General features: G+C 41.8%; 1 protein-coding gene across 4 annotated transcripts in view; it reads right to left on the bottom strand.

Moving 5' to 3' along the window:
• The window catches only part of SLC44A5 (solute carrier family 44 member 5), a 203196-nt gene that overhangs the window by 153002 nt on the left and 23457 nt on the right, over positions 1-26737 (bottom strand). For 2 of the 4 annotated variants that reach the window (XM_030573388.1, XM_030573387.1), the window contains one exon: positions 7419-7506. The exons of the other annotated variants lie outside the window; for them this stretch is intronic. In XM_030573388.1, the coding sequence (XP_030429248.1) occupies positions 7419-7456 (38 nt within the window). In that variant the 5' untranslated portion in view covers positions 7457-7506. Of the gene's footprint in view, positions 1-7418; positions 7507-26737 lie in introns of those variants that run through there. 4 annotated transcript variants of the gene reach the window in all.

Raw genomic sequence — 26737 nt, 5'->3', positions numbered from 1 at the left:
AGCCGGCAGCCCAGGGTGTCCCCCGTGTCAGTGCGCCGCCGTGGCAGCCGGCAGCCCAGGGTGTCCCCCGGGTCAGTGCGCCGCCGCGGCAGCTGGCAGCCCAGGGTGTCCCCCGTGTCAGTGCGCCGCCGTGGCACCCGGCAGCCCAGGGTGTCCCCCGGGTCAGCGCGCCGCCGCAGCAGCCCAGGGGATCCCCTGGCCCAGGGAAACCCTGGGCTGCCGGCTGCCGCGGAGGCACACTGACCCTGAGTCAGCGTGCACCGCCGCGGCAGCCGGCAGGCCAGGGGCCCCCTGGGTCACGGTGCCGCCGGGGCAGCCGGTAGCCCAGGGTGTCCCCCGGGTCAGGGTGCCGCCGTGGCAGCTGGCAGCCCAGGGTGTCCCCCGGGTCAGTGCGCCACCGCAGCAGCCCGGAGCCCAGGGGGTTCCCTATACCAGGGGATCCCCTGGGCTGCCGGCTGCCGCGGCGGCGCGCTGACCCGGGGGATCCCCTGGGCTCTATCCCATTTAAGTTTGTATATCACTTGGCAATTATTGTTATGAATATTATTACTTATGTATTCTGTGTCCAAAAATGTTCTAGGATCTCTGCAGACAAATAAAAGAGACTCACTAGCCCAAAGAGCCTGTGATCTAAATTAAAAATGACACCAAGTGATAGTGACAAACAATGGGAGCAAAATAAGGAAATGGGAAGAGGAGGATACAAAAATCAGGTGACATAGTTACTTATTAGGTTCACATCATGTTCTACAAAATCTGTACAGTTTTTTATATTCCCTTTCCTGTTTGTATCCTACTGTTCCTGCATTTTCTAAACTTGAAGTGATTTTCTATTTCATTACTAAACAGACCCCTTACAAACAATCCATACACCCTTGTGTGTTGTTTTAAACTATTGCATGTGTTAAAACCTACTAAGCCCCCACTTCTTAGCTTAAGAGCTGGTTTACACGTATTTCCTATCTTACTTCACCACCAACCACCCTTAGCCCAGATCCCCAACCCAGGTGACTGTAAGCCTTTCATCGTCTGATATCTCCACATCTCTTCCATCCCCAGCAATCATGTCCTTATTTCAGTAAGTAAGTATTTTCATTGCCCAGAAATGAGAAGTTTACAAAAGTTACTCTTGTTATCAGAGGCCTTGATCCACCTTCATAGAATCATAGAATATCAAGGTTGGAAGGGACCTCAGGAAGTCATCTAGTCCAACCCCTGCTCAAAGCAGGACCAATCCCCAGATATTGAAGTCAGTGGAAAAATTCCCACTGATTTCAATTGGTTTTAGATCAGGCCCAGAGGCTCCAAGAGCCACTTCTTCCTCTTCCTTCACAGAAGCCCTTCAACATCATATTGCCTCCTGTTCCAGCATTCAGCTCAGGCTCTCTGTTAAATAATAAAGAACTTCTGGGGCTATTACCTCAGAAAAGCAGAAAGTTTGTTACTCCTGTTTTATTGTCCCATTTGAAATAATTCTTTAAAATGTAGGTTTCTCTTGTGTAAGGTAACAAGTGACTCAGGATCACCATCTAGCCACAACATGCAGGATGCTGAGAAATAAGTAGGTGTGGTGGTTGTTTGCTGACAGGTAAAGCCCTGATTTGATACTAAATACTGGAACAGACATGAACTATTAATATCTCTAGAGCTCCCAGGCCTCTCCCATTGATGGCCTCCTCTTTCGAATCAAGCAAATGGGATTTGCATGTGAATTCTTACAATGTAACATTCAAGGATTAGCTGGACAGCTCGGAGCACCTTGGAGTTGTACCTTCTGTGAACTTTAATCTTTTATCATTCTTTCTAGCAGAGCAGCACAATAGTGGGATCCTAGGTTGTACTAGCCAGATGTTTTCCTTACTAACTTGGAAGGTTGCTCTCCTATTATTTTGTCAGATGCTTGAATTGCACCTATCTCAAGTGAGGTAAAGCAGAACAAGGCAAAACATCTTAACAGATACCTCCTGCATAAGTGATTGCAGGATAGGGGTCTATTTCTTTAAAACAAACCTGGACCACGATGCCTCTGAGAAACCTGACAACCCCTAATATGGAACAACTTTTTGATCCTATCCAGAGCAGTTGCTGTTACATCAGTAGGATAAGATCTGCCTACATCTGTGCTTTTGTTTAGTGTAATGGTTGCAACATAAACCTAACAAGGCTTGAATACTCAGGCTTAAGCTTGAAAGTCATCGTGATCTCTTAATCAATATTTACGTCAAACAGTTGATGAAATTCAAATAGTTAATTATAGTAAGTGACATGCATTCTCTATCCTTTACTTTTAATAGTGAACAAGAAAAAGGACTGATAGGAATAAAATTTCTTTTTTTTTCGTTTACAGTTGATGCAGCCTCATGGCAGATTAAAAAAAAAAGGTCTGGGGCACAATTTCGTGACCGTGTATTGTGTATAATGTATGTGATTTTTTTTTGGGGGGGGGGGTGGCGCGCGCAAGATGGAAGTTTCGCCTAGGGCGCAAAATATCCTTGCACCAGCTCTGAGTGAGTCTAACGTTAATGGCTAGCTCCATTCAGCATAGCTCTTTTGGAGTCTGACAGAAGTTAAAACTGCTCTACAGCGAAAATTCCAAGCGACGTTTGTTAACAGAAACTCTGCCAAGAGTTTAAAAGGATGAGGTGTGGAGGGAAGGGAGGAGGGGCACAGCTCCCTCTTCTCTGCTACATGTGGAGGGAGAGCTGTCTCTCCTCTCCCAGGCTTGGTACAGGCTACCCTCTTGTTCAATCTGCCTTAACAACTGACGCCACCTAAACTCACTGAATTAATGCCCTTTGGACTCAAGAGGTTTGCAAATGCATAATTTATTTCTCTATTCACCAGCTTTTCTGACTTCAGGTTTGTTTGGGATAGAGGTAAATCTAGTTCAACAATAATAATTAACACATGGTATACTTAGACCTTCTGGGCCAGCTCCTCTGCTGGTGTAAATCAGAGTAGATTCATTCATTTTAGTGCTGCTGCACTACCGTAATTCACCTCAGGATCTGGCACTCACTAATACGCACAACGTCCATATTAGGTAACTACCATGACCCTCATTTTGCAGACACACATTGATATTAAGCGTCTTCCCAAGGCCTGTGCTGAGTCAGTGGCAGAACCTTGATGAGACTCCAAGAGCCCTTGGCCTTCAGCCCACAGAAGATAGTGTGGTCAAGTAATAAGGCACAGCTGAGAGATACGAAGCTCCCTAGCCCACTGTAACTAAGAAATGTTGGTACAGGGAAAAAAAAGTGTGTGCTATACCAGTGGCTTTCAAACTTTTTTTCTGGTGACACAGTTGAAGAAAACTGTTGATGCCTGCAACCCAACGGAGCTGGGGATGAGGGGTTTGGGGTGCAGAAGGGGGCTCTGGGTTTGAGGGGGCTCAGGGCTGGGCAGTAAGGTGCAGTAGGGGGTCAGGGCTCTGAGATGGGGGTACAGGTTCTGGGGTGGGGACAGGGGTGTGCGGTTACCTCAGGCAGCTCCCGGTCAGCGGCACAGCACAGGTGCAGAGGCAGGCTTCCTGCCTGTCCTGGCACCACGGACCCCAGAAGCAGACAGTAGCAGATCCAGCTCCTAGGTGAAGGCGCACAAGTGGCTACACGCGGTTCTCACCCACAGGCACCGCGCCCCTCCCCCCAGCTCCCATTGGCTGGGAACGTGGAACCGGTGCGCGGGACAGTGCACGGAGCCCTGTGACCCCTCAGCCTAAGAGCCAGGCCTGCTGCTGGCCGCTTCTGGGGCGCAGCACAGTGTCAGAACAGGTAAGAACTAGCCTGCCTTAGCTGGGCAGCCTGGTCAGCAGTGATGACCAGAGCTGCCACGACCCAGTGCCTTCCATTCTGCAATCCAGTTCCGAGTCGCGACCCACAGTTTGAAAACCACTGTGCTTACCTCTAGCATCTATAACATTCTGAGCCTCATGCAAATACCACAGAAATATTTTATCAGAGTAGTAGGATACAAAACCTTTACATTTGTAGCATTAATTAACAGTCTCAACTATCCATATTTAAAAATTAAAAAAAACAAAAACACCTAAACTGTGCTCTTTGAAGTCTATACTGCTGCATGCCCAAGATTACTTTGAAGTGCTCCTCTCTGCATGGGAAAAATTCCAAGGAGTAAATTCTGCAAAAGATGATTCAGCAAAATTTCTCCAGAGTTGAGCTTTCAGTTCAGAACAGAAGCAGCTGAGAGTACAGTTCATGCCATCCTAGGTGAAGCTGTACGTTTGATCTGGGGACAAGTGGCTTGATTTCCAGAGGTATAGAGCATTTACAGCTCCCAATGATTTCTATGGGAGTTGTGGGTTCTTAGCCCCCCGAAAAACAGGCCATGTGAGAACAAGGAGAAATGATTTTTACAAGGCTAGTGCCCAACATTTACAAAGAACTACTAAAATCATGTCTCAGTTATGGGTTTTTCCCATCTGCCTTGCTTTTCTATGTCATTCTTTTCAGCAATAAAATGTATCTATTATAAAAACTTGGCAGTTGTATTCCTCAATCTGTTTTCTAAATACTTATCTAACCTCTTACACCCAAATCCTCAAAGTCATTTAGGCACCTAACTCCCATTGACTTCCTTCCCCTTACTTCTCTGCAAAACCTTACATTTCCTGTTGCAGTTCTGCAATTGCTCTATATTCTTTTTTCTATATTTTACAAGCCCCACCAATAACTTTGAAGCATCTTGTTATGGTCACTATGATTCTGGCCAAGGACAATTTGGAGTCCATTAATACCTCACCTAACTGGCCAGAGGGATCTGTTGTAATAATTGGGCCTACAAATTTACCCTAATTGTGAGCTCAACTGCTTTATGAACTGAAAGTTCATAAAATGTCACAATAACCTATAACAGTAAGTGTTGATGGGAAAAGGTGCAAAAGGAAGATAAAGACTGAATTAATCCATACAAAACGGCTTACTGGTATAATTCAAGGACTGTTTTTACAAATCATCCCTGGTAACCAAGAAAAGTGTGGGACCAAAAATTAATAAACCAGAATTGGTTCATAGGAAATGAGGCCTAAGTGGTGAACAAAATAATGAGGGAGCCAGCTGTTCTGTCCATCACTCCATCAAAGTATTATGGGAAAATTTGGAGAAGCAAATGCAACAATCACTAACTGAAAGAAGGGCATAGAGAAAGTTTCACCATCATGGGTATCACCCCTGCCCTCTCCTGGGATCCTGGGATCCATTGTGACACCATTGGGCTTTCATTGTCCTAATCCTGAAAGATGTCCCGACAAAACTGCAGTTCATGGGTCTTCCCTAGACTCTGCCTGAAATATAGATATTTTCTTTCTAGTCCCTTATTATCTCCTTGTGGTCATGAGACATTCTGAATATCTTCTAAATCTTCTAATTTCTTTCATTCCTTCCTCAGAATTATTAAATGGATCCCACCTGGCCCTGCATCTTCATTCTAATTTCCTGACCACCTATTCTTTTATAACCCTCCTTGCTTTAGGCATTTTACTCCCTTCCTTCCTTCTCCTTTGTGAGCACTGAGGCAAAGGATTCATTTAATAATTTTTTCCAAATCAATGTCTTCATTACCCTGTCAATAAATTACCTGTCTATCCATTAGAGGCCTCTCTTCCACATTCACTGACCTTTCATGCCTCATGTACTTGTAATATTAAAAGGCCTTTTTTCTTAATGTTATCTGCATTTCTTCTTCTCTACCTTTGCTTTTCTTGTCATTTTTCCTCTCTTCCATTCATATGTAACCTATTAACTTTTCTGTACTTTTGGTAATTTCTTTGCCAAAAATAATTGAGTATTAATCTTTGGTTCATCAGACTAGCCTCTTATAATCCTGGTGTATTGATAGCTGTTCAGTATACCTTTCCTTTGAGGACATACATTTATCTTTGAATAATTTTCTTTCCTTCCCTCAAATGTTCGTTCTGACCTATCTTCACTGATTTTTGATCATCTTTCCTGGAAGTCTTTAGATGCCCACAATATTTGTGGCAACATAAGATTTCTGGCAAGAAAGCACCTTATCAAGGTTGGCTTCCTTACCCACACAAGCTGGAGAGAGAGTTCAAAGAAGGGCAACTAACAGAATAAAAGATTCAGAAAATAAAATAGACAAGGAGAGCTAAACTAGGTGTAGACTGGAGCACAGCTAACAGCAACACAGCAGATAGAGGGATAGCTCAGTGGTTTGAGCATTGGCCTGCTAAACCCAGGGTTGTGAGCTCAATCCGCAAGGGGACCATTTAGGAAAGTGGGGTTAAAAAATAAATTCTGGGGATTTGTCCTGCTTTGAACAGGGGATTGAACTAGATGACCTCCTGTCATAGTATAATTCCTAATTTTGAACCTTAGCATCCAAAATATGGGTACTAGCATGAATTCCCCTAAGCTTAATTACCAGCTTAGATCCTGTAGTGCTGCCACCAATCAGGACTTAGAGTGCCTGATAAACTCTGGTCTCCCCCAAAACCTTCCCTGGGGACCCCCACGACCCAAATTCCTTGAGTCTCACAACAAAGGGGAATAAACCATTTCCCTTCCCCCTCCTCCCCTCCAGGTGTTCCCTCCCTGGGCTCCTGGAGAGATATACAGATTCAAGCTCCGTGAATCTAAACAAAGGGATTCCCCCTTCTCCTTTCTTCCTCCCAGATCTTTCCCGCCCTGGGTACACTAGGAGATCACCGTGATCCAAACTCCTTGAATCACAACACAGAGAAATCAGGTGGGCTCCCCTCCCTTTCTCTCCCCCTCCCTTTTCCTTCCCTGTTAAGTACAGACTCAGTTCCCTTGAGCCTTAACAAGGGAAAAAATCAGACAGGTCTTAAAAGCAAAACTTTTAATAAAAGAAAAAAAGAATAAAAAAACCACTGTAAATTCAAGATGGAATATTACAGGGTCTGTCAGCTTCTAGAAATTGGAGAAACAGCCTCCTCCAGCAGAAATACAATTTAAAATACTTCCAGCCAAATACACATTTGCAAATAATGAAAAACAAATAAAAAGACTATACCGCCTTTCTACCTTTGTACTTACAAAATTGTAATAGAAGATTAGAGAGCCTGTAGGTACGTGTGGTCACTCTCAGAGCCCAGAGAGAAAAAAACAACCCCAAAAAACACAAACAAAGGCTTCCCTCCACCGAGATTTGAAAGTATCTTGTCTCCTGGTTGGTCCTCTGGTCAGGTGTTTGGTTCCCTGTTTGTTAACCCTTTACAGGTAAAAGAGATATTAACCCTTAACTATCTGTTTATGACACCTCCTGAGGTCCCTTTCAACCCTGATATTCTATGATAGTGATTTACAAATACAAAGAAGGATGTTATCAAGATGACAGGGAGCAATTCTTAAAAGATGACATGATGAGCAATAATGGGTCTGTTTTTCCAGTGTTTACCATCTTGAGAAGTTATTTACCCCAAGTTGAAATTGTTGCCATCTTGATTTGTTAGCATTTTACACTCCTTTGCGCAGGTCTCAGAGTAGCAGCCATGTTAGTCTGTACCTGCAAAAAGAACAGGAGTACTTGTGGCACCTTAGAGACTAGAGAGTTGAGCATAAGCTTTCGTGGGCTACAGCCCACTTCATTGGATGCATAGAGTGGAACATAAAGTAAGGAGATATATATATACACATACAGAGAACATGAAAAGGTGGAAGCTGCCCTACCAACTCTAAGAGGCTAATTAATTAAGAGAAAAAACTTTTGTAGTGATAATCAAGATAGCCCATTTCAGATATTTTGACAAGAAGGTGTAAGGATATTTAACATGGGGAAATAGATTCAATGTGTGTAATGACTCAGCCATTCCATCTCTATTCAAGCCTAAACTGATGGTATCTAGTTTGCATATTAATTCAAGTTCAGCAGTTTCTCACTGGAGTCTGTTTCTGAAGCTTTTCTGTTACAAAATTGCCACCTTTAAGTCTGTAACTGAGTGACCAGAGAGGTTGAAATGTTCTCCTACTGGTTTTTAATTGTTATGATTCCCGATGTCAGATTTGTGTCCATTTATTCTTTTGTGTAGAGACTGTCCGGTCTGGCCAATGTACATGGCAGAGGAGCACTGCTGGCACATGATTGCATATATCACAGGTGCTAATGACTAAACCCAGTGCAGGAGAGCAGAGAAATAGGCCCAATGGATTTGAAGTGCAAGTGGAACATTTTCTATCAACTACACTTATGCTGGGAGAACCACAAGCTGCCCATGTAAAAAAAGTTTTCCAGAGCTGGAGCAGGTAGAAACACTAGAAATATGAACTCCCAAATGTTATATCATTAAAGACAGTCTTGCCCCATGGGGCCAATCAGGCCAGGGCAGGCTTTGGCCATTAGTAGTACAGCTCTTCAGAGAGCCATGTAGCTGTTGTATAGGGTAGAACGAATACAGTCAACATGAAGGGCAACACAAAAGAAGAGATTATACACAGGGCTGCAGATTCTTTTCCAGGGAAAGTCACATCCCTGCCTCCTCCAAAGGTCCCTCCCTACAAATCCTTCACCTTGTGATGCACACATGGAAATGCCACAAGGAGATACAGAGTTTCCATGATCCTCTTTTCCCCTGTGTAACAGGATTTGGCTGCCTCCCATGCACCCCCTCCTGGCCAGGAATGTCTCTGGGCTACCCTGTTAATAACTTCTCCCTCAAAAGGCTCATTACTCAGATTCCACACTTTTTCTGAGGTCAAAATATTTCACTGAGGTTTGCATTTATTAACAGAACATAACTCAAAATAAAACTCAGAGTCCAAAATTAAAGTCCCACACACAAGCATTTCTACTCCCAGGTCTCCCCGCCTGAGGAGCTTTGGCACTCTTTCCCTTATCTATTCAGGGTCTCTCCTGTATTACCAGGCTACTTGCAGCCCTTCCTCACTAGAGTCTTAATCCCAGGACATCGCTAGAGCCTGCGCTCATTCCTCATAGTCTCTGTTCCCTCTAAGCATCCCTTTCCCCCCTCCTCCCTGGTAGTTTCCAGCTGCTCTTTACAGGGGAATCACCTGATCTCTCTCAGGTGAGGTTCATCCTGTAGCCATAGTGGGTTCAACCCCAGGCTCTCATACCCTTCCAATGGGACTTTTTTCTATTTTCTCTTCATTTATCAATAACTATCACATTCTATTCATAACAGAAAGCAAAACTTTAAAGATAAAAATCAGTATCAACAATTCCTAACATTTTGTCTAGAAAGGCAAATTCCCAAAAACATCTTGGAGAAAGAAAGAAAGAAATTTGCATTAAGTCTCAGTCTTGTAGTTTTAATCTCATACAGCAATTAGAGTTTCTTAGATTAATGATGGTTCTTATACCAAAAAGATATTAAGCTACAGTCAGTGCTCTCAAAAGTCTAATAAAAAATCTGTTGGATCAACATCAGGACCAATGTGATTTTAGCATGGCAAAGCACAATATTCTTACCAATGAAGTATCCTGTCTAGCTAACAGTGCTATAAAGAAATAAGAAATTTAATTTAACAAGGGAATATTTATGAGCAATTTTAATTGCAAGGGTTATGGTGCTTGAGTAGGGTTCTTGCAAAGTTATTATGATGTGCAAACCAGAAACAAAGAAGTAGGCATGCTATTGTGGAACTTACTCACTATTTTTCATGACTCTTCTGCAATCTTCGTTTATTTTATGTATTTACTGCAAGAACAATAGCCTATGCCTTTTGCAAAGTTTAAAAAAATAAATATACTATATTGCTAGCCACAATTTGAAAAAATCACAATCCTGAAAATAGAAAAACAACTATATGGAAAGAGAGAGCTATATCTGCTGTGGTATCTATTTCTTCATGCTCTTAAGCAATACATTTCCTCCTTCTCATTAAGTGAGCTTTGACTGCCTATCCTGGAGCTGGTAACAAGGCTTCTATTGTGTCTTTCACTCTTCAACAGTTCTGTTCTGTGTGTGAGCATTGGGTATCACCTAGTACAGTGGTTCTCAACCAGGGGTACACAGAGGTCTTCTGGGGGTACATCAACTCATCTAGATATTTGCCTAGTTTTACAGCAAGCTACACAAAAAGCACTAGTGAAGTCTGTACAAACAAATTTCACGCGACTTGTTTATACTACTCTACATACACTGAAATGTAATTACTGTACAGTATTTATATTCCAATTGATTTATTTTAGAATGATATGGTTAAAAAAGAGAAAGTAAGTACTTTTTCAGTATTAGTTGCTGTGACACTCTTGTTTACAAAATCAGATATAAAAATATAAGTAGTTTTTAAGTGAGGTGAAACTTCGGGGTACACAAGACAAATCAGACTCCTGAAAGGAGTACAGTAGTTTGGAAAGGTTGAGAGCCATTGACCTAGTAAATTCTTCTTAGGATGAATTGTCCCTTACCCTGCTGTTAGGTCTGTGCACTCAGGTTCCAGACACCCAAGTGAAGCCAAAGAGTTTCTGATAGGGAAATTCCCTATGGCCCCTTGCATCACTCACTCCATCTATGCAGAAGGCATTCTGGGGCAGGCCAGGCCCAGGAGTAGGATGGAGGCACTGTAGCTTCTCTAAATTATGCCAGAGGTTGGTTTAGCATGCAGCCAGCCCCAGGAATGGGGAGGCACACAGATGACTTAGGGCCAGTCTACACTAGAAGTGCTACATCAGCACAGCTGCATTGATACAGCTGCGCCACTGTAACATGTCTGGTGAAGACATTCTATGCCAGGGGTCAGCAACCTTTCAGAAGTGGTGTGCCAAGTCTTCATTCATTCACTCTAATTTAAGGTTCCACGTGCCAGTAATACATTTTAATGTTTTTAGAAGGTCTCTTTCTATGTCTATAATATACAACTAAACTGTAAAGTAAATAAGGTTTTTAAAATTAAGACACTGCATTTAAAATTAAATTAAAATGCAGAGCCCCCACAAGACCGGTGGCCAGGACCCAGGCAGTGTGAGTGCCACTGAAAGTCAGTTCGCGTGCCACCTTCGGCACACGTGCCATAGGTTGCCTACCACTGTTCTATGCCAATGGGAGAGAGCTCTCCCATCGACATAATTACTCCACCTCTCGCGGGTGTGGAAGCTATACTGGCAGGAGAGCATTTCCCACTGACATAGTGCTGGTGTGGACAGCGCTTACGGTGTTGTAACTTGTGTTGCTCGGGGGGGGGGGTTGCGTAGGGCACCAAAATGGCTAGGGATGGCCTTGGACCTGCCCTTAGAGGCATCTTTGCCCCTTCTGTTCTGCTCAGCTGAGGATACAGCCTATAGTATCTCCATTACAGTGCTAGATATTTGAGATAATCTGTGGGGGCGGTGTCGGGTCAGGGGGAAAGGGGGATTTTGACTTATACATTTCACAACACATTTGTTCTAAGAGTATGTACTTCGTTGCCTCCCTCACTGGTCAAAACTGCCCCAAAGTGTGGAGCAACAGGAAAGCAGTCCAAAACCAAATATTATTAGTATGGCTTAATGGTTCAGCAAAAACACACCGAAAATGGATTAGGTTTGAAACCATCTTTAGGCAAGATTGTCTGGTGAGTTCTAGTCACATCTGAGCAGAGACCACAAGAATTTTGTTTTACGATAAACAGAGGTTACAGTAAACAAACACTAATACTAAATTTAAATCAATAAATTCCAATGCAGATTGAAGATTTAAAGCAATTATCTGTATATTTGTAGATCTCAGCACCAAAACATAATGATTAATGTTCCAGAGCAATTGCAAACATGCTAAGCCAGTGATTTTCAACCTGTGGTCCATGGACCCTTGGGGGTCTGAAGACTATATCTAAGGGATCTGCAAAAGGTGACTATGAAAATAAAGTTTCAGATCCCAGAATAGGCATTTGATTTTTCTGATCAATTAAGTGTATGTGAATACCCCAACCTACAGGTCAAAACCCAGAAGTGTTGTCATTACCACAGAAGCTCACAGCTTAGCGCCCTGTCTCATACTATGTCAAATGCCATGCCAAGTATGTGCAACATTTATAGTTGAATTCTGTTTAGTCAGTTTTCAATCTAAGACTTCTATGTAGGAGTCTGCGGATCACAGGCAGAATTTCCAAAGGGGTCCGCATCTCCATTCAAAAATGTTTAGGGGTCCCCAAATGAAAAATGGTTGAAAACCACAGGGCTAAGCAATTGTCAGCTGACTACTGAAATTTCTTCGATTAATTTATTAACTGCAAAATCAGTATAAATACTCACTATGGGAATCCTGTACAAATTAAAGAATCCTTTATGACATAAAGGAATTTCTTTGGCTATAATCCTAAATAGCCCCAAATAAGAAGTAACTTTTCTGTGAATCATAATAGATATCCAAAAAACTGAGGAACACATATGGAGGTGGGACTTCTAAAACACTTTTCTGAAACTGTCACTCTCCTCTCAAAAGCAGTGTTTTATCTGGGATGTGTGTCATCCTTTTGGATTAGAATGAACCTCACACATGGTGAAATGAGTTTTCAGCAACCTCTCACTATATTAGATTGGGTTGTCTGGATGGGAGCCAAAGGCTGGAATGCCTAAAACGAACTGTGTTTTGGCTTCTGGTTAACTAGTATGGTACTGTGGAAGCTCATCTGTGCCTGGCGTGGTGAATCTAATTATAGAGTAAACCACCATCTTTGAGGATTGTCTGCCCTAGTTCTTGCAATCTGCCTTGAATGTGGCATCATCAGTATGGTCCATCTCAGGTACCCAGCCGCAACTCCATTCACTTATTTAAGAAGATAAATAAGATATTTGAAGTACTTTGAAAGATATTGAAGCTACACATCAAAAACATATACAGTGGGATCAAATTATGTCTAGAATTTAAGACTTTGCAGGAAAGATGGGGGAATAAATGCTCTGATTAAGATAGTTTAGGTGTATTAGCTGTGGGAAGAAGACATAGTTCATGCAACTTGAATTTTAACCTTGTGAAGCAACTACAAATGCTCATCCATTCAGATTACTCTATTAGCTTAACAAGGCAGACATTTTTCCTAAGTCTATGCAATGGTAGTGTTTCTGTTCTTCCCGACCTACTGCTTACAGAATGGCACAGACAGGCCTTTTCACTTCTTTTTTTAATTATATTAAGATTTTTTAATTAAACATTTAACATTTTAATGTGTGTTTTATTATACATTAATCCTTCCCTTGCGGCCAGTATCTTGTCATGTTTCAGTACATTTCCCCAGCCTCTCTCCCCTGCTGCAGCTGCAACTGCAGTACAGTACTTACCCTGTGGCTGGAAAGACAACATGGACCTTCCTTTAAACTGCAATTAATGCAGCATGATTAATTGGAGTGAAGATAGTGCTCACAAAGAGCTTTAGACGCACCTCAACATGGCCAGAAACTAAGACACCTATTCATGCAGCCAACTGGGGATGGAATGGTGCAGTTAGGGCTTGTTTTATGGACCTACTGGGGACACATTTCAAAGTAAGTGTGGGAGGGTAGACAGGAGTTATCTTGTGGCCAAGAACAACAGCAGGCTTGTCCATATGTCCATCAAAAAAAATTAGTTGCCCGCCAGTTATCCTCAGTAGGTGACCATGTGGCATCAAACTAAAATAGGATTTCTGCAATACTGACAGCAAATGATATTGAGGAAGAGGATTAAATATTCCAAGATCAATTTCTGGATTAACGCTTTGTATGTAGAAAATTGCTATTTTCTGCATACAGATGGTATGAATTACAAAGAAAGAGAGAATATCAAATCCAAGCATGACTTGAAGATATATTTCACGACAAGCTATAATATTATTTGATCTTAGCCATAACTGTAATAATCTCTAACAAGAATATATGCTTATGTAAATACTACTTTTTTGTATCTAAAGGTTGTTTTCCCCTCAAGTGAATCCAACTATGCCACATTATAACTCAGTAAATTCAGTATTTATGAGAATTTGACAGAATGCATAATTACTTGTTCAGGTTTCTGGAAAGAAACACTAATGAAATTATTTCTAAATGTTTGCAAAGAAATATACAATTCTCTAGGTGATTTCCTAACAGATTCTTACGGATAAGGAATAGCATTTGTTAGCACTGCACAGAGTTAAGATGTTAATGAAAATAAGACCTCAATTCTTTAAGAAATTCTTTAATTGCAGAAATAAGTGAACTGAGCAACAGTCATTTATATTCCTTTTTTCATTTTTAAAACTTACAACAAGAAGGGCTGAGTAATACAGTGAATTAATAAAAATATCTCGCTCTTAAACAATGCCTTCCATTCAAGGATCTCCACCACCACATTTAGCCCTAACTCCCTGGGAGGTAGGTAAATTATTATATATTAAGGTTATAAATGGGGGATATTAAGACACAGAGCGGCCAAGGTCACACAGGAAATCTGTAGCAGACAGGTATAGAAACCCAGTGCTTGACTCCCAGAAGCGTGTCTAATCAATAACTCCAGCCATCAGTCTTTCTCCTGGCTAAATTAAATTAAAAATTACATAAAAGGAATGTTAAAGTTGCAGAATATAGCCCTCAGAAATCAGGGCATCTTTAAGTTAAGACTGCCTGCCTGCCCACTTCCTGGTTCCCAATAGGAACTCTGTAGTCTTGTGCACATGTTATGACACAGTACAGTCTTTAATTATATGTTCATGTATTATTTCCCCCTCATCCAACATCCCAGTCTCATTTACCTAGGGTGACCAGACATCCCAATAAAATTGGGACCATCCCAATATGTAGGCATTTGTCCCAATATTTCACAGTACTCCCTTTTTCTTTTTCTATTTTTTTTTGCTCTGCCGCAACCACCCCCCCATGTGTTTCGATATTTCCAATATTTTCTTCCTCTCATCTGGTCACCCTATACTTACCATATACTCTCTTCCTCACTCATTGAACCTCCAGACCCAGCCACCTTCCATGCTGAATCCTGTCTTACTCACTATCCAACCTGTGTTGGAGTACTGAAACAGTGATGTTTTCAAAATACATATAAAAATCAACATGCAGATACGAGGACACAACATTGAATTTTGGACCTCCAGGTCTGGATTTTGTCCCTTTAAATATGTCCCACTCGTTAAAGAATTCAGGCAGGATTTTGTACCATAATTCACATTCCCTCTTACTCATCTTTCCCAATGTCAAAAATGTTGGTGTTTTCATAGCCAGTAATAAGTACCATATATCAAATTAAGTGGTATTGTGATCATCAGGTAATAGCTAGATGCTCCCAATTTCAATCTTATTTGTCATAACTGATTCTATTCCTAGAATTCAGTTTAGAATAGCATTGAGTGTTTTCTGCTCAAACTAATTTAAAAAATAGGCCTGTTCTATTTCTTGAAACACGATCTTTCCTCCATATATTCTGTAAGTTTGTTGTCCTGATCACTACTTGGAGTCACTGAAATCCAGCAAACTCAGCAGCTTTCCTTATCTATGAAAACATTTCCTGATCTACTTTTTATAACCCACATCAAGGTCTATGATGACATTAGTCACATGCCTACTTTTGTACTCAGATTTTTTTCACCCAAATATTTATTATTTCTGTCTGCAGACTCAAATATCACTACTCACCAACAGACCCTGGAAGGGTTTGTAAATATTAATTTTCAGCTGTAAAGAAAATCTGCTAAAGTGTGGCTTTCTGCCAGTTTTATGAAGGACACAAAACAAAACGAGAGACAGAGAGAGAGAAAGAGAGCTCAGAAGTCTACCAACAACCATTTTTCACTGGTGAAGTTTTGTTATAAGCAAGAAGTGGTTTCCCCTTTAAATAAGAGTTATGCATCACAGTGGATGTAGAGCTAGAGGTAAAAGAGTAAAATCAGCTTGTTATGAAACTTGTACCCTAAATATAATTATGTTTTTACCCATGTGACCATCAGTGATCACAAACAAAACAGTGACAGCTCAGGCAGTGAGTATGTTGAGCAGATGATGAGGGGGTGTGAGGTAGGGACATGGGACAAGACACCAGATCTTTTTTCTTTATTCTCTCCCAAGCTCTTTTATTTTTATTTAGCTTTTGTTCTGGAGATAGTGTCAGATTTGGAGAGCTGGAAACAGTAACGGGAATGGAGTGTACAAATTTCCCAAAATTAAAGAGGATAGAGAAAGAGAAGAGGATAAACCAAAGCTGGAGGTGGGATGTATCTCTTTTATTAGCACCAAGGCCCAGATCCACAGAGGTATTTAGGCTCTTAACTTCTATTAATGCCAATGGAAATTAGAAGCCTAAATACCTTTGTGGATCTGGACAAGCACCTTTTTATTTAAAAGACTAATAGGCAACACAGAGGTACTACTGATGCAAAGTCTGCAGCAACAACAAAAAAGGCAAAGAAAAATGCATTAATAGCAACAACTACAGTACAAGAATCTACTTGTCCTCCCCACTAAGATCTCCACCTACCCCTCTTTTTATTCTTGCATAAGTTCTCCATCAGGGTTACTGAGACACCCCTATATCAGTGGTGCAAGCAGCACCCAGCTAGGCTTTTTTTCCCTCAGATGGTTAGGGGAGACTTATTGCTACCACTGGAGTGCAATTAAAGAATCAGTGAAAGATACACGACAGTTCGTGAGCAATTACAATTCAGAGGGTAAAATATAGCATCCAAAGAGGCAGGTCAGTCTGTCCACTCTTCCTGATTGAATGTTTGGCTTTGCTGTTGTCTTTTTAAAAAGCACTTGTGAGGGGCAGAGATCATAGGCATTGAGTTTCTAATCTGCCGGAGGGTGCCCCAGCTCTGCCCAGGCCCTGCCCCCACTCCACCCCTTTCCGCAATGCCCCACTCCTGCCCTGCTTCTTCCCATCCCTGCTTCTTCCCATCCCCACCTCTTCCTGCCCCCACTCCACCTCTTCCCAGCCAGTTCTGCCCCCTCCCCGAGCGCACTGTTTCCCCTTCCCCCCTCGCTCCTCCTCATTCCCCCCAAGTGCCTCCTGATGCCATGAAACAGCTGATCTGTGGCAGGTGGGGGAGGGGCAGGAAGGCACTGACCGTCTGGGCCCATGAGTGGGCAGAAGGCGCTAGGGGGAGAGGTTTTGACAGGGCTGCTGATGGGTGCTGAGCATCCACCATTTTTCCCCGTGGGTGCTCCAGCCCCAGATCACCCATGAAGTCAGCACCTATGGCTGGGATTAAAAGCAAAGCAACCACACACTGTAAAGGAAAATCACGTAATAATGGACAGTATCCCTCCCAGGCCTGGATATACACCTTACACGCCCCTAGGGACAGCATCTTCAGTGCCTGCCCCCCGGCCCTGCACTGCCTACAGCTGACCTTTGTGTTTTCTGTAAAAAAAATGAAACTTTTAACCCACTTAACTTTTAGGAGCCCCTAGAATGCCGGCACCCCTCAGCACGTGCCTACTGTGCCTAATTGAAAATCCAGCCCTGATCCCTCCTGACATGGAGGAATAGAAAAAATGGTCCTTCCATCTTCTGACATCAGTTACTAAAACCAGAATTATTGTGTACTTGGCCTGGAACTGGAATACTCACTGGAAATCCTATCCCAGCTCTAGCACTAGAGGGAGCCTCCCAGCTGTGTGAGGGCAGAGCAGAATAACAAACAGACAGGCAAGAGGAGGGCAGTTATGCAGATCCCTAGTCCAACTCTTTCCTCACTGTATCCCAGAGAGATTCAAAGACCTTGGAGGCTACACCAGCAATTAGACTGAAGGAGTCATCTGGGCTGCAGGTGGTAAAATCCTGCCCTCTTGTAATTCCAGCTCAGTTACTTTGCTGGGCACAGGATTTTGGCCAAAGTGAGAAAATTCAGTAATACAGGTTAGGAGCAGACATCACAAGTTGTACTTGTTCATGTATTTGGACAAATATAACTTAGTATTAACTATACATGCAACTTCAACATTTGCTAGTAAATGCACTGTGGGATCTCTTGTAAAAGTATTAATAAATGAAGCCTTAATAGTATGAGACATCACTATAGCACTCTTCTTTTAAATATTTGCCGAGAGATTGTGACACCACCGGTTTGTGGAAAAGTGCAGATAACAGAGTGCACGGATTAGTAAACGTCTACAGGATTTTAGTTTTTACATTTTTTAAAAAGCTATTAGTCACAGAATTGATCCAACAATTTAACAGACTGAGCCAAAAACAGCAAACAAACATGCCAATGGACCACCTCATCTCCCACCCCCACAGCTTACAGCAGCACGTGGAAGTATAACAGGCATATGAGGAACTTCCATTTCTATTCTAAAGTTCTGTTTGCTACATAACTCAGTAATACCCGTCATTACAAGCTGCACTTTCTGCTACCACAGTGCCCTTGCTGGATTGGTTTGTTTGTTTTATGGGGGGGGGGGAGTAGAGGGGGCGCGGCAGTGCTATGACCTAAGGCCCCAGTCCTGCAAACACTAATGCACATGTTTTACTACCATGAATAGTTACAATAGTAAAGTCACACATGTGCATAAGTTCCTGGTACTACTCATGCATATGTTTAACTTTATTATCACAACTGGTCCCACACACTGATGTGCATGCTTAACCTCACTACGATGACTACATATGGTAATAAAATCAAGCATGTACTAATGTGTTTGCAGGACTGATATTTATGTCTGCCTAGATCATGACTGCCATGCAATACCTACCAATACTGGTCAGTGAAGTTAATAGATTATTATTTTATTAATACTTGGGAGTTGTATAATTTGCATAGCAGTCACTTCAGCAAGCCCCAATCGAGGATGAGGGTTCCATTACAAAAACACAATAAAAAGGTGATCCTTACTCCAGAGCGCTTACAATTTAAGTAGTTATACTACTAATAAATATTTATATAGTTATATTAATATAATAAATATATCGTTAATATAATACTTGAAACTTCTATAGGGCATTTCATGTGAGCACTTTACAGGTAGGTGTTTCAAGGCTTAATTACAACACTATGCAAGATAACAGACTATTGTTAGTCTCAACAAGCAAATCTGTAAACAGAAGCACAGAAGAATGACCTGTCTCTGGTCATAATGGCAGAACTTTCAACAGGCCCTAAGAGTCCTGGCTCCTTGTCTTGCTCTGAGCACTAGACATTGGTTCTGCTCACAAGCGATAAACTAATAATGATGGCATTTTTAGTTGGTCAAAATTTTGTTTATTAACACGTTTTATAAAGAGTTTTGCATGCTTCAAGACATTTGCCAAAGTTAGGAAAAGTTTCACAATGGAAATTTTTAACATTTTGTGGCAACTTTTTGCAAGGCAAAACCTAGAACTCTTGGTTCAGCTCCAATTGCAATTCCTTCTCCCAGTTTATCTTTCACGTCATCTGATAAACTCCAAACCTTGATTTTCAAATTCCCCTATTCACTTTCCTTGTTCCATTATGTCTCTATTGTTCCCATAACCCACTACTTGAAAATACGTAACTCCAAATCAGCAGTCTTAAAACTATGCTTTTAACCTTTGTGTGGAATATATTTTCCCATTCTCTTTTTAGCTTAATGTTAATGAACTGCTGTCAGTATCGACTAAAGATTTAAAAAAAAAACAAAAAAAAAGGCAGTAATTTGGGAACAGTGCATCTGTTTCTCTAAAATGCTGCCTCTGCTCTCCTCCTGTTGTGTTATCAGCTCTGATCTTTGATTCTGTTTTGTATTCAGGCTAGAAATAAATTTAAATTCACTATGCTCCCATTCTGCTGATGTACTGGAAAAGAAAATCAAATCTTTCAAAAGACTATGCTACTGTGGCCCCAATTCTACAAACACCTCCACATGTACTTAATGTAATGCATGTAAGAAGTCCTGCTGAGTCACAGTTTTCACGTGTGGAAGCGTTTGGAGGGTTGGGATCTATAACTTTAAATTTCACTGCTCTTTCAAACAGACATACAGTCAGTGCACAGTGCATTTATAAAGATAACATCCCACACAAATACCAGCTATTGACTCCATAATCGGGCTACAGATTGCCAACAATAGGAATCTGCCCGCAGACTGGTGGCATTATACGTTTTATGCATTTCCTCACCTAAATCCCTCCTTCGTATCCAGATACATACAGAGAACAATTGTTGTGCACAGACACACAGATGATGTTTCAAATTTCTGCAGAAAAATATGCAATAAAGCTGCAGTTGACTGAATAAGCATTTTCCCCTTTTGTGAAAAAGGGTTTTATTACTTAAAAGAAAAAAACCTCTTTTGAAGAATAAAATATACTGGTAATTAATAATCCAGGCATTGAAGAATACCCCTCTTGAGTTCTTTACTTTTCAGAAATCGAGGATGCCCTCTAATGCGAACAATAACAGTGCATAATGAAGGAAAAATTTCATTATTGTATGCAACTGTGTGATCTCAAATGATTTGTTTTCTTTTATTATCGATCTCCAGCTCTTTTAAAGCCTATTAACCCACTCTGATAAAAATACATTCCAATAATGGCTGTTTCTTTTCATTCTTCTTTCAAACTGAGAAATTAAAAAGTATTAACTTGTTAATTCATTCAGTCTCATGCATTGGGCTCCACACTACAAGAAGGATGAGAAAAATAGGAAAGAGTCCAGCAGAGGGCAACAAAAATTATTAGGGGGCTAGAGCACATGATTTATGAGGAGAGGCTGAGGGAACTGGGATTAGTTAGTTTACAGAAGAGAAGAATGAGGGAGGATTTAATAGCTGCTTTCAACTACCTGAAATGGGGTTCCAAAGAGGATGGCTCTAGACTGTTCTCAGTGGTACCAGATGATAGAACAAGGAGTAATGGTCTCAAGCAGCAGTTGGGGGTGGGGGTTAGGTTAGATATTAGGAAAAACTTTTTCATTAGGAGGGTGCTGAAGCACTGGAATGGGTTACTAAGGAAGGTGGTGGAATCTCCTTCCTGAGAGGTTTTTAAGGTCAGGCTTGACAAAGCCCTAGCTGGGATGATTTAATTGGGGATTAGGTCCTGCTTTGAGCAGGGGGTTGGATGAGATGACCTCCTGAGGTCCCTTCCAACTCTGATATTCTATGATTTTAACTAAATCACACCACCATCCTGAAAATATAAACACACCCCATTAGAGCAGATAAATGAAAATCTCACTGTGGAATTAAGTGCATGATGTTGTTTTGTTATATCATAGTTGATCTCCTGGCAGGAGCATACTTCACATATCAAGAAAAGCCTGTGGATTGTTTTCAAGGAGAGAAAGGGTTGAGAAAACAAAGTGAGTAAGTTAATGGCCACCTTTCAAATTCGTTGCATGCCTCTTTGGCTCAACAATTCACAGGATTAAGTATTAAGATACCTTTCCATATTCCATCAGCATCTTCCTCCTTATAAACCCCCATTTATTTTCCCTTCAGTCATTCCCAAACCCTAAAACAGACAGTGTTTTTGGAGCCGCAATCCATCACTTTGTAACTGTAGTGGATCCACAGATCTCAAGGGTACTTACACCAAGTGATCAGCAAAATCCTGCAATACTGGTTCTTGGCTTCCTTCATCAGAAAGAATGAGTCCCCAGAGCTGTTTTAAATCTTTAAAAGCTTTGTTTGGAAAAGCGTATGCAGATATTGTTTATTTTGGTCACTATTGACAATGGCATAAGGAGCCCTTTACCTTATCTGTTTCACATCCTGCACAGGTTGCTACTGGAAAAGCAGCATCCTCAAGCATTTAATAACTATGACTCTCTCCTCCCCAAAAAACATGAGATTCACTCACCTCCTCTGGGGTAATTTCCCTCCCTCCACCTAGGGCCAATATTGGCCTTTATTTTTGGTGAGAGGGGCAGGGGCGGCTCTAGCTTTTTTGCCGCCTCAAGCACGGCAGGCAGGCTGCCTTCAGCGGCGTGCCTGCAGGAGGTCCGCTGGTCCCGCAGATTCGGTGTACCCGCCGCCAAATTGACGCCGAATCCGCGGGACCGGCAGACCTCCCGCAGGCAAGCCAACGAAGGCTACCTGACTGCCACCCTCGCAGGGACCGGCAGGGCACCCCCCCACACACGGCTTACTGCCCCAGGCAGGCGCTTGGAGCACTGGTGCCTGGACCCGCCCCTGCAGAGGGGTATCCTGATGCACACTTATCTCCAGTGCTCCAGATGGCAGCCCCCCTCTCCATCACCTCCAGAACATCTTGCTGAAGTTCTAGCTGTACTTTCCCGCACTTTTTGTTTATCTACACCCTATCCATTGCCCTACTAAACCCAGAGACTTCCTCATCAACCTCCTCTTGCATCAGCCAAAGTGGCCATCTAGCAGCCCAGAACGAAGCAGCTGGATGGAGGCAGTATGATTTGCTCTGATTGTGGGGCCTACTTACTTCCACTCTTCAACTCACATATCCAGGCACAGTTCATTTGGGCAGTGTCCAGTGCTTAATTTGAGCCAGGGCTTGCCAGGGCTGAGCCTCCTCACCTCTAGGCTTAGAAGTTCATAGCCCTGGCACCTTGGGGCTTGCTGCATCAGTTATGAATGTAAAAAAATTGCTTGAACCCCAGCACTGTTTTCATTACAAATTAAACATTGGCAGTGTCTACTGACTCCCTTCTCACCTTTTTTAAGCAGTGGCTGCAGTCTGGAGTTCTCTGCTTAGTATCCCCCTTTGTATCCCTTTTTTGAACTGTGACCCACTCCTGTTCCTGTTTTGTTTTTCACTGTCCCAAACCATTCAGCTGATCCCTGTCGGTTGTTTTTTTAATCTCTCCTCTCTGTAGAAAGGGAGGTCTTTCCTGTTCTCATTACATAGGAATCAAACAGATGAGCGCCTTTCACCAGCACAACGTTCACTGTTTTTTTTCTAATTTGCCTTGGTGATTGCAAAATGAGCTTTAAGACACCTGAACGGAATAGTCTCTTGCAGATGGGATTCCCACAATGCAGGTAAGTAGGCCGCTTGGAATATTTGCTATGTTCTACTTGTCACAACATTCAGTAATTCACAAAGGTCTCCCACCCATTAGTAAGAATTAGCAAGGTTCTACTGGATGTGAATTGCATAAATGGGAAGCAAATACAGATGATGTATGCATATGTACGTGCACACTGTATACATATATCACTTTTTTCCACCTATAAACTACTTCTCATGATTATAACTTTTCTTTACTTTCATGTCCAAGAGCAATTTTCTGTTTCCAGAATTAAAGGGAGCATGCCAAGAAGAACATTTGATCCTAAGAAATAATACCATCTATATTCAAACCGCAATACTTCACAAATCCCTCTCATTCTTTCAAATTATTTACTGGGATAAACATTACAAGAGTTTAAGTGTGTTGGCCACAAGGACATAACATTTATTATCTTCTTGCTATTTGTAACTGCTGTCTAGATACTAGCACAGATATCACATTGTTCTGAAACCAACAGAAGAGGGTATTCACAGACATAGTTTGTTGCCCTTTGTCAGCTACCAGCAAAGCAATGGCACAAAAACTACTTATTCTGCTGCAAAAATCTAAAAATAAATACTGTATTACTACATTATTTGTTAGTCAGCTGCTTTTTAATAATCTGATCACGTCCAAGAAATCCTAACTCTCATGGAAAACTAAAAGTGATGAAAAACCAATTAGTTGTACTGTACTATCCAGTACAAATATTAAGAACCAGAGCTATTATTCAAGGTATTAAATTATTTCAAAATACATAGATTATGAAGGACTCTAATTCAGTTAAAAATATTTCTAGGCTTCATGGCACAAAACCTTGCACAAGGCCACAGGAACTGCACACAACTGGTTCTGCAATGGGCCACCTGATTCAGCAAGATCTCTCCAGCCTTTTGCATGTCAAGCTGTACAGAAAAACACACACTCACCACATCGGGTAGAAGCTTACATATAAATCCATGGTACGTCCACATCTTGAATATTGCATGCAGATCTGGGTTACCCCACCTCAAAAAAATATATATCTATATTGCATTGGAAAAGGTTCAGAAAAGGACAACAAAAATTATTAGGGGTATGTAACATCTTCCATACGAGGAGAAATTAATAAGACTATGACTTTTCAGCTTCAAAAAGAGACAACTCGGGGGGAGTGGGGAATATGATAGAGGTCTATAAAATTATCACTGGTGTGGAGAAAGTAAATAAGGAAATGTTATTTACTCCTTCTCATAACACAAGAACCAGGGGTCACCACACGAAATGAATAGGCAACAGGTTTAAAAAACAAAAAAAAAAGAAAGTATTTCTTCACACAACACATAGCCAACCTGTGGAATTCTTTGCTACAGAATGTTGTGAAGGATAAGACTATAACAGGAGTTAAAAAAGAACTAGATAAGTGCATGGAGAACAGGTCCATCAATGGCTATTAACCAGGAAGGGCAGGAATGCAAAACCATGCTTTGAACGGTCCCTTGCCTCTGTTAGCCAGAATGGTCAACAGGGGATGGATCACTTATTGATTACCTGTTCTGTTCATTCCCTCTGAAGCACTTGGCATTGGCCACTGATGGAAAACAGGATACTGGGCTAGATGGACCATCGGTCTGACCCAGTATGGTCGTTCTTATGGTCTTAAGCTTGGGAAGCTCATATAAATAAGAGCTCCCCTTCCCGCAGGCAACAGCATGATCAGTGGAATTTATGTTTAATCCACAGCTACAGTCCTGGAAGTTATTTTAGTCCCAGGCTGGAATAGATTCCCATCATGGCCATGTTGGAAGTACGTGCTTGGATAGTCAAACTATAAATTATTTTTTAAAGGTTGTTTAACAAAAAAAGCACAAATATAGAATCAGAGATTATTAGGGTTGGAAGGGACTTCAGGAGGTCATCTAGTCCAACCCCCTGCTCAAAGCAGGACCAGTCCCCAATATACTGGGCTTCTTGTCAGGGGAGAATTTCTCTCTTCTTTGGAGAGCTCAACATACTACGTTTGGTGGTGTATTTGTTTTGTTTTTGTTCCCTTTGGGCCATGGTTCCTTGACTTAGCAATTGGCTGTGGTCAATGAGGAGGGACATTTTAATGTCTTCAGTTTAGCTTCATGAGTGGGACTGAAATGTCGAAGCGACTGTTCGGGCAGAATCATCTCACGGGGCTTGATTCATTGTTGTATCTGAGTTCTTCTCAGCCAACGTACCAAGGGGGCAGAAATGACTTTATGCCTCTCTGCAACACCACCATTTGATGGTGTTGGGGCTGCTTTGATCCCTAGAACAAGTCAAAGTTAGAGCAGAGTCAGGGCTGTCCTAGATGCACTTGGTGCCTATGGCCTAAGAATTCTTTGGTCAACAGCTCAAATTAGCTGGGGCAAGTCAGCACTTCACTCATGCCCCCTCCTGACCCACTGTGACAGGACCTGTTGAGGAACAACACAGAACCTTTACATCAGCTATGTGCCCTGCTGGCATTTCCCCTGATAAAGATATTCCCCAGTGGCCTTATGTTTTTTCATAAGGGTTGTAGTTATAAGAAAAGGTAAATTCTAGAGGCAAGATAAAAGCTTTCTTGCAATGAATAAACTACCTAGACGGAGAGCACAAAAGGCTTGGTACCAACATATTCAAATTGAACGATGACAGGAAACAACAAATGGACGTACGAGAAAATTAAAACAAATGTTTAGATTAAATTTACAGGGGGACTTTTTTCCCCAGAACGTAATCAATTGGTGTTTGGAATCCGTTGCCCATGGAGGTAAGGCAAAATACATTTTATAGCGGTGCAATGGAAGGAAGGCAAGAAGGACATTTCTTGAATACTAAGGCATCTAGAAGTTTGTGTGATTAGATGGTTAATAATGATAAATCTTGTTACAGGATTAAACTGATCGCTAAATCTGAAGTTCTGTAGGAACGTCCTCGGTCTGGTATCCTGGCAAGGGCCTTGCAGGTTTTCACCTTTCTGTGGAGCATTGCACAGGAGTGATTTATTAGGATTAGGTGGACTGAAATCACCACTATGGGTAGGGAAGGAAGTGGCTTTGTGGGTTATGGTGAACTTCAGTCTTTCCCATTATCTATTTATTAAAATATTACTTATGGTATGTAATCCTGAAATCTTAAAAAAGTGCCTGCATATGATTATTACCTCATCTCTCTCAGTTTGCTTTTTTCCAGTGTAGCAGTTCATAGTTGTAGTGGGCCATGACCCTGAAGGAGGTCACCTTCATTTATCTAAGTGATCATGGTCCTATTCTCTCCTTCTCCCACGAAGATTTTCATCAGCCATTTTATCACCAGCTCCTACAGCAATAATACACCATGTGCCATGGTTCCAATTCCAGCAGCACCTTCTTTGAAGTACCATTGGAACCAGTGCAAAAGAATTTGCAGTTCAGCTAAGGGAGACCAGTTGCTTGTGGCGGATGTCTAGCCATGGTATGATCAAGTTTAGGAACCACCAATCCATTGCATTGCCCAAATCAGATATTACGCTTTGGTTAGCCTTTGCTGTAACACAAATAAAATAGGTAAAGAACTGGAGAACAGAGTTAGTGTTCACTTCTAAAAGCTCAGGAATAATGATGTTTCCTCAAACCCAGCCTGCCAATCAATTCAAGCTATATTATCCTGATCAATGCTTCTGTTTTGATTGTATTAGGATAACAGTCTTCATCAAGCATACTCAGCCTCCCTGGCTTTTTTTGGCATAATATCCAGATAGGAAAAAACCACCCAATTAATATACTCTAGGCAATTGTTTTTATATGTCTGCCTGTCTCTGGAACAGGTACCAGAGAAACAGGAAGAAACAGACACTCACTGTTGAGCAGCTGTGGATGGCTATGCGCCTTTACCTTTCAGGAGTGAGTGCACAGCAAATGGAGTGCTTCCATATCCAAGTGAAG

The sequence above is a fragment of the Gopherus evgoodei genome, chromosome 8, assembly GCF_007399415.2.
Source record: "Gopherus evgoodei ecotype Sinaloan lineage chromosome 8, rGopEvg1_v1.p, whole genome shotgun sequence".
NCBI classification, from domain to species: Eukaryota; Metazoa; Chordata; order Testudines; family Testudinidae; genus Gopherus; species Gopherus evgoodei.
The sequence above is the reverse complement of the archived record's forward strand: the minus strand, read 5'-3'. Positions and strand labels throughout refer to the sequence as shown.